The following is an 8,692-nucleotide window of genomic DNA, read 5'->3' on the forward strand; positions in this document are numbered from 1 at the left end:
AAATAAACCTGGAGACCTGCTGCAACCGCTGCTTAAGCACCGGTGCCGAGAGGCGGCTGTTTAACCAATGACCATGGGCGCTGGGAAAAACACGAGCATCGCGCAACGAGGCAGGATTGCTCTCAGGAGCTGGTCCAGAGCTGAGGCTGGAGTGCGGAGAGCACGGCCGGGCCAGGACCCTTCAGCACGGACAAGGTGAGACCATGAAGGCTCTTTACTTCCAGCAGCTGTAAGTCACAGGGCGAAGCCACAGCGCTGCCCAACGGGGACAAAGGCTTGCAAAAAACTTGTTTGGCTCTGAGCGTGCATGTTCATGGTCTCGGCTCCCCACAGGCTCCAAACTCCTCTTCCATCACCCCAGCGTGCTTGGGCTGCCAGCAGCTTGACCCAAAAGACAGATATTTTTCAGAGAACTATCTTAACTGCTTTCATTATTTCCTAAAAGGTTGTGATTCACAGAAACGAGCGCTATTTGGCCACAAAGGTGATGAGTCTTTGAGAACTGTTCTCTGACATCCCTGGTCCTGCTGCAAGGAAAAGCCTATCAAGGTATGGTTTTGTTGCATTGCGAAGGACGCCGGCAGCAGTGGAAGAGGTAACGGTAATAACAGCAGGGTGAAATCCTGCCCTCCAGCGACAACCAGAGCTGCCGGGGCTCGTGAGGACAACCTCAAGGGAAAATGGGCACAGAAGGTATTTTCCTTCCCAAAGCTGCAGAGGAACCATGGAAAAAAATGGGGAGAAATTACTGCAGGACTGGAAAGGAATTAACGCCCTGTGGCTTTGCAGGGAGGGAACCGGCCTCTTGACCAGTGGTGACGAGGCCAGTGATTTTGCTGCCTACCTCCCTCTGCACAGGACTGGGGAGACCTTCTGCCAGAGGCACGGTGCCACCATGCCCCGGGGCACAAACAAAACCCGAGCGATGAGCAGGGACAGAGCTATCTCTTTGCAGGCACCAGCCCCCCAGGGTGGAGGACCAGCAGGATGAGCCCACCGTGGTGACCAGCACCCACCTCGGACCAGTCGCCAGTTTTCCACTGGGGGCACAAGAAGTCGCTGCATCGCTGCACCGTCAGCTTCTCCTGCTGGCTGCACTTGCTGTCGTCCAGGACGTCGTTGTAGGTGTTCACGCACATGGCTCGCCGCCGCCGCGTGCCCCCGCCGCAGCTCTTGGAGCACTGGGAAGGAGAGACACCAGATACTTTCTGCCACGCCGTCACAGGCCCACAGCCCGTTTATTTCCTTCTCCCCGCCTGCAGTCAGGACTGTGAAAAGACTGCAGAAAACCTCCGGAAGAACAATTTGTACTTTAAGTAGCAGGATGTTGCTTTGTACGTTCCTTTAAAAATCCAATCTTGCTAAGCTTAATAAAATCACACAGCAATGAGTTTCACAAATTCATCTCAGGTTATAACCCCATTATTACTTTCACAAGTGTTGCCATTCAGTTCTCCCAAATGGCTGTTGCTTGTTCTCATTTTAGGAGAGATTAATTCTCTCTAACCAGCTTGCCCCCTTCACCGTGCCCTCCCTGGAAAGCCCCAGGCTCGTCATTCTCTCAGTGCTAGGTCTGCATTCAGGAATAATCTTGGCCACGGAAAAGTACTCTGCTGAAAAATGTGAAGGAGACAAATTTCGGAGGTCCTCCACTGACGGTAACACGTCCTCTTGGCTCCTGCCAGCGGGGCTGGCTGCGGTGAGAGAAGACAGCCAGCAAGGCTTAGCATAATGAAGACAGACCTTAGGATGCTTAAAAGCATGAATTCATTGCAGTGGAAAATTAGGAGTACCAGGCTGATTTGGACTACAGCGTCCTCCAGAAAAAGCAGCGGAAGCAGAACCACCGTGGCCAGCTTTTATACGCTGTACGCAACCTAAACGGTCTGACAGCCCCATGGGAGGAGGAGACGGTGTCTGCGTAACCGCTGAGCATCCCTTACCTCGGTCCAGGCCGAGTACCGCCACCCTCCCACGTTACAGTCTCCAGTGCACTTCTCCCTCGCGCTCGGCTTGGGCTGGCTGCTGCAGAAGCGATCGTCGACCTTCTCTATCTTGCCCTCCAGCCGGCTGTACTTGGAGCAGTAGATCTCCAGGGTGCGGTACCCCAGCCCGCACTGGGCCGTGCACTCGCTCTTCCTCGCGACGTGCCACCTGCGCCAAGGAAAGCTGACGTCAGCCCTCGCGCGGCAGAAACCCACGACCCCACGCGAAGGCTTGGAGAGGATCAGAAGCAGCTGTGGGGCTATGGGACTCTGCAGGTAACATGCTCAGCGGTGTTTGACATAAATAAGGAATATATGCTCTTGAACTGGAAGTTTTGGCTCTTTATAATACTCCCCAACGCTTTGTGGCTTCCAAAAACCTGAGGCAGTTAACCCTAGCACTGCTCCTTGTGGGGAAGGAACTGTCACCAGGTCCCTCTTACAGGCAGCAAAGCCACGCTGCGACCCTGCGGGACCACGCGCGGTGGTGGGGGGAGTCCGTGGCCAAGCGAGGAGCGGTGCTTTGAAGGCTTTCTACCCCACGTTCCCCTGCAGGAGTGCCTCTAAAACCAAAAAGTTGAAAAACACATTATCAGAAACCCAACTGCACAGGCTTGAATGGTGTGACAAGGCATTCCACAAGGCAGGATGCCTGCAAAGAGTTTCAGCTCTCCAAAGCGTCAGCAAACGAACTGCTTCAAGACACACGAGTGTCAGCGGGGATTAGGGTCGTTCCCTCTGGACGGACGGACTCCCACCCTGGTGCCTCCTTCCGGGGAAGGGCGGCAAGGGCTGGCGCTGGTGGCCCTCAAGGACCCAGCCGGGATACAGCCCTGGCAAGACACCGGGCCTGATCCAGGGAGACGTCGGAGACCCTGGAGTCAACCGGAGCTGACTCCTCCCGCACCTCAGAGGGGTGGCTGCCGGGGAAGGGGACGGTGAGGTCCCCTGCGGGTCCTGTGCGGCGGGCGCAGAGCCCCTCTCCTTCGCTGAGAGCGCAAAGCTCAGGACTCCTGGGAGGAGAGTAGGGTCAAGGGGATTTGGGGTCAACAGCTCCTGAGCGGTGAAGCGCTCACATCCCTGCCTGCTTTCCAAACTCCTGCATCTGCCCTTCTCAAGCTTCCGACCTGTTGCAATGGCAACAGCTGTTACCGCAACCACCGCACCTACAGCCCCTACCCCAGCCCCTACCCCAGCCCCGGGGTTAACGCAGCCAGAGAAGCCCCTCGGGGAACACGGCCATCTGAATTGCTTCACCAGCAGCCGTTTAGTGCCACCATAGCTAAGCTCCAGAAAGGAAAACAGATTGCTTTTAAAGGGAAAACGCGTTGTGATGATTTAGGCCATGCTCCATCAATTCCAGCTCGCCAGGAGTTGTCTGGGGACAGCCCCAAACCCGCTCGACACTTAAGCCTATTCTTCACTTTAAGCAAATGATGATAAATCCAAGTCTTAGTTACTCTTTTGCTTTGAGCATATGTTTTTTTCCCCTCTTTGCAGGCTGTTTGTAGGATGGTGCTGAGCATTTCTGATCCAGGCAGATGTGAATTTCAGGCGTTTCATCGCACAGGGAGATTCTTCTACACTAGGTGAAATTTTTTCTAGTTAGCACTAATTTAGTGCAACAAGAGAAACGTGAAAACGTAGAAAAGCGCCTCTCAAAACACAGCTGGTGTGTGTCAATCCCTCCTGGCTGACAAAGAGAGGCAAGTGCTAATCCTTTTCTTTTTTTAAATCTAATACAGGCTGGTGAGAAAAGGAATTATAGCGAGAGGTGAAAGGAAAGAGGAGTAAACAATAAATATATGATGTAATGTATATACACAGCTGAGTAGAGTGCACCTTAATTCACATTCTGTGCTACAAGGCTCAGTGACGGGGTCAGGCTGGGGAATTCGATCACATCGCTGGTCCGACACTGTGAGCTGATCCGACTCTCTCGTACACACGGGCTTCCTTTTTCGCTCTCCTACGCAGGAAAAAAACGCGTTGAGTCACACGGAAAAGCGATCAAATCAGTTATTTCTCTTACTCCTTTTACAGTAGCATTTCAAAGACATTTAATTACGCTTTTAAATCTCTTTCAGAAAGAGGGAGGGGGTTAAGGCTCCCTACGAGGAGCGGAAGGTTTAACGCGGGCAGGGAGCTGCAGCGCGCCTGCAAGGGTGGGCTCTGGGCGTTTAGCAGGGTCAGCCCTGGCAGGAGGCAACGACCGGGTGTCAGACCCCAAACCAGACACCGGTGCCTCCTGCAGCCTTGGGCAATGCCACGTAACCTCTTCTGCGCTTGAGCTGCCTCGCCTGCAAGCCAGGCTGCAAGGCTTACCTGGCTCGGGGGGCTGCAAAGTGCCCTGCTCCGAAACCCAGAAGCACCAGAGCAGTGCTAGACCTCGTACGATGTTATCTGCTACCGCAGCCCGGGGAAAGAATCACGCCCATAACGTGAGAATCTCAAAGAAATGAAACGGAGAGGGATTTGACAACGCTGCCCAGATGCCAGACAAATCCGGGACAAAATTAAGCCTTCCCAAGCACCCACCTTGGCAGAGCTTACTGCAGGGCTGCCACGGGCCGTACGCATTCCAGTAAAACTGCTGAGGTTTGTCCTCAATGGGGATATTAAACGTGTAACGAACGTCGGGATTGTACAAATTGCCCACTGATAAAACCTGAGGGAAAGAAAGATGAAGCAGAGTAAACCAACAGACTTCGCTGCCACCGTTTTCAGTCCAATAATGCTGAGCAGACTTTTCCACACGCACAACATATACGTCACCTGAAGCGTTATTTCTTGCTCAATCCGATCTGTAGAATTAATCCTTTCAATAGCATTATCCGATCCGCTGTATTCGATCACAGCATTCCCAACTTTGATTTCCCTTTTAAACATACTGACGACAAAGTCTCCATTTAATATAAAGTCTCCTTGACTGTTAGATAAGGCTGCATAGGTGCAAAAAACAAGAACTAAAGACGCAGAATTAACTCATACGTACATAATAACGTGGGTCATGCGCTCTCAGTGCTCCCCTTCATTGGGGTGGGAGGAAAAGCCCACTGGCGCTCTCAAACAGAACGGACGTGAAGAGAGCAGCAGAGCTCTTACAGACATTGTGCCTTCTCCTTTTCCCACCGGAGAGCCTCATTAAAACGAAGGCTGGATGCCTGACGTTGCTGCTAAATAGTTCACCCATAACCCAGGGCAGAGAGACACCCAAAGGCACGCCGGGCCGGCTGCCGTACGCGGCGCACGCAGTCTGCATCCCTGCGCGTACCGCAGAAATAACCCTGCCCGAATCGTTCTGTTAGCCGTGCGGCTAGGGTGGCTTCCCCGTTGTTTCCAGGTGTGTTCTTAGGGCAAATGTATGTACCCTAATTGCCCAAACGTCATTTTCTAGTAGATAATTACAGGGACTTTGGTCAGCATCTCCCCCTCTCTCCCCCTCCTCCCCCCATACTTTTTATTATTCCAAATCTTAAGGTATGTGAAAGCACTGAAGGCTTAAAGCCTAAATGCTTTATAAAAGGAACAGTTTCCTGAAAACAGCAGTCTGCTGCACAACTTCACACTAATGCGATTATGTAGCTAATTTCCTAAGTTAGTTTCCCCACCATTTCACCCATCACAGCTACATTACTACAAAGCCTCTGTACTGAAAAATCTAAACCTAACACCAAAACACCAAAGGGAAGGTTTTTACACGGAATAAGGAGAGATAATGAAGCAAAACATTGCTTGGTAGCAAACAGACATAGATGGAGGAAAACCTCACAAAGCGAACGCTGTACTTAACAAAATTCCACACTTTGCAGGCTTTAATGTCATTAGGCAGTAGTAAAACTCATTAAAGGATTCCTTCCCGTTTACTGTATCTGCTACAACAGTAGGTACACGTCCTGGACTTGATGACAACATCAAATTCCTCCTAAATTGTTAAGCAACTACAAGGTTCACAGTACTGAGGGCCCAAGATTTCACACTCAGTGAGCTGCAAAATAAGTGGACACATGCACACTTCTCATTTGCTTCTAGTCAGGCCTAATGTGAAGAGATGCTTTCCCAGCAATATTAAAGCAACATTAAAGAAGATTTGACTTCATTGCTTCCCAAGAAGATTAAAGGCCCTCCAAGAAGAGCTGAGAAGTTCTTTGGGGCTCCTTCTGGGGTGAACCAGTTTGAATAGGCACAACACAGGGAGGATTGTTTTTCTAGAAAAGAGGAATAACGCAACGTACCTCCCTCCCCCAGAATGGAAAACTATCAGATCTCAGTAAGGTTTTCTTGCTACTGATGTGCATTCCTGGATCCTGCATCCATCCAATGCAGGATGGAATTCCTGCACCATCTCATTTCACTGCTGTGAACGTGCAGAAACGATGCAACGCGGCTGCCATCGAACGGCCACGTGCGCGCAAGGACATGGTGCCTTGCGTGGCCCCGGCAGGACAGGGAGGACCCCCTCAGATTTTTGCCTGAATGAAGGGTCTGGCTGCATGGATGGCCTTTCCGAGCGGCAGCCAGAGCTGTCAGCACCGTTTCCCTGTGGTGCACCATAGTCTCCTCTACTTGTTTCTTAAGTGACACAAAGAAATGAGTTCCCTCACCTTCAACGGGCTAGCAACCCCCAGCCTAGTCCCATTTTTAACATGCCCAAATACAGCGAGCACTTGGGCTAAGCAAAGTATTTTGCAAAAATGCTCAAGAACTCGGAGATTTTACAAGATGAAACGAGATGATGTGCCCTGCTCCGGGGTGTAAATAAGGGACCCTGCGCTACCAGGAGTGCAGCTGGCGGAGCCAGGCACAGGGCGTGAAGAAGAGGAGGAACAGAGCTGGCGAAGAGCCATCTCCCCGGGACCACAAGGGCCCACAGCCCGACTCCCTGCCCCGTCAGCAGGCAGAACAGACCCGGAGGCACACAACCGGGGCTCACTGGCAAAACCAGCCTTCAGCTGGCAGGGCTAACATCGGTCGTAATGTGCGGTCGTGCTATCTCCGCCACTGAAGACAGACAGAACTCCCCGTGGGGTGAATTACTGATCAGCACGGTGGAAAAGAGAGAGACACGTGGCCATGCTAAAAGTGTATGTGTGTGCAGCAGGCTGGTCTTAACATAGCACCGCCAGCATTTTCATCTGGCTCTAGAGATGTACCCACACATTAGAGAAAACAGTGACTAGGAACGTCCGACAGCCAAAGGCCAAGTTATTGTTAGGTTTAAATCAAACCAACAGCTTTGGCGCAGGGTGTTTCATCACAGTTACGTACCACTGTCACGCAGCGACAAGAAGGGCTCAATCTAAGTGAAATCAGAATTACTGTTCTCGGGGTATAGAAAATAATTTCTCTTTGGATTTGTTTGTACACACGTCTTTCGGGGTATGGCATATTTACTCTCCAGCCAAGGCATGGTGACAGCAGAGACATGTTAAGTGTCAATGAGGAGACTCCAGCAGAACTGAGAAGCCTGTTTGGTTCCCAGCTTTGTGCCTCAGCTCCCACCCACAGCCCAGGCTTGATACTCCTTCCCAGCCGCAGATATCCTCTAAGGGGATATTTCTTATAACGTAAGAGCCTCCCAAACTTTGCATCAAGGATGACACGAACAAAAAGAAGGAGCAAGATGAGGCTGAATGTTTGGTAGATGTATGAGATCCCTTAAATGAATTCTTCATCCTCCCCAGCAGAGAGCAGCCAGTAGGTCTATCACCACAAACCAGACAATAAAGCAGAGTTTTGGACTGAAACAAGCACTGCAACTCACCCAGGTAGTTGTCATCCTCTGGTTTCCCTGAGTAACTATGCTGACGTACATCAATATTTGTTGCACCAGCTGGGATGCGGACCACAACGTTATAGCCTAGAAAAGATTTAACAGAAAGTCATGGCTATTACACAGACATTTCATTTGCTTTTTACAGGAGGAAGGGAAATGAGCAAAATTACCTCACATTACACAAGCTGATACTTTTCATTTAGGGATAGCATAAATAGTTATAAAATGGAATATGCTATAGCTAGAAGGATTTTGCATTTTACATCACTGTTTTTGTAGATTAAGTGTGGTAATGGCTTTTATAGACCCGCATATTTCACTATAAAGTTTTTAGCAACAGATTCTTACCATAATGCACCGTGTTAAATGTGCCCGCAACAGTTTTGCATGAAGAATTATCCCCACCACAAACACCACATTTATCTCTTCTTGCTTTTGAATTCAGCACATGATCGCATCCAGCTTGCTTTAAGAGAAAAATTGAAAAAAACAGATTGAGCAAATACAGACTGGAACAACATTTACAAACCTCCCAGTTAAGACACACAAAGGCTTTGTATGCAAAAGGCTGCCATGAGACAAACTGGTTTGCTTCCCCACATTTTTCTGCTGATTTACAGTGTGGCCATCCCACACCATTTTCAAACAAAAGGCTTTTTTGCAAAGCGAGAATCAGAACTGCCGTTTGCACCAGGCGATGCCTTCACTAGAGAAAACTTCTTGCATTGATTGTTCCCATAGATAAAAGTGTGAAAAATAATGGCGAAATGTAAAGTGCTCCGGGGTCTGACCGGGAAGAACCGGGGCAGAGCACAGAAGGAAGCAGCGTTTCGAGTCAGGCTCAGACCTCCACAGCCCTCAGTAATGAAGGGCAGATGTACAGACATCCTCCACTTGAGCGTGTCCAAAGAAGAGCAACGAAGCTGGTGAG

General features: G+C 50.3%; 1 protein-coding gene across 1 annotated transcript in view; it reads right to left on the reverse strand.

Moving 5' to 3' along the window:
• Positions 1–8,227, reverse strand: part of LOC104618664 (A disintegrin and metalloproteinase with thrombospondin motifs 9-like) — a gene marked incomplete at both ends in the record, with an annotated part of 27,833 nt that extends 19,606 nt beyond the window's left edge. Inside the window, 7 exons of the mRNA XM_010284311.1 lie at positions 1,017–1,181; positions 1,944–2,154; positions 3,828–3,954; positions 4,524–4,653; positions 4,761–4,927; positions 7,750–7,845; positions 8,110–8,227. Coding sequence (XP_010282613.1) covers positions 1,017–1,181; positions 1,944–2,154; positions 3,828–3,954; positions 4,524–4,653; positions 4,761–4,927; positions 7,750–7,845; positions 8,110–8,227 — 1,014 coding nt within the window. The remainder of the gene's footprint in view (positions 1–1,016; positions 1,182–1,943; positions 2,155–3,827; positions 3,955–4,523; positions 4,654–4,760; positions 4,928–7,749; positions 7,846–8,109) is intronic.
• Positions 8,228–8,692: the final 465 nt, after the last annotated feature.

The sequence above is a fragment of the Phaethon lepturus genome, unplaced genomic scaffold (genome assembly GCF_000687285.1).
Source record: "Phaethon lepturus isolate BGI_N335 unplaced genomic scaffold, ASM68728v1 scaffold41653, whole genome shotgun sequence".
Taxonomy (NCBI): Eukaryota; Metazoa; Chordata; class Aves; order Phaethontiformes; family Phaethontidae; genus Phaethon; species Phaethon lepturus.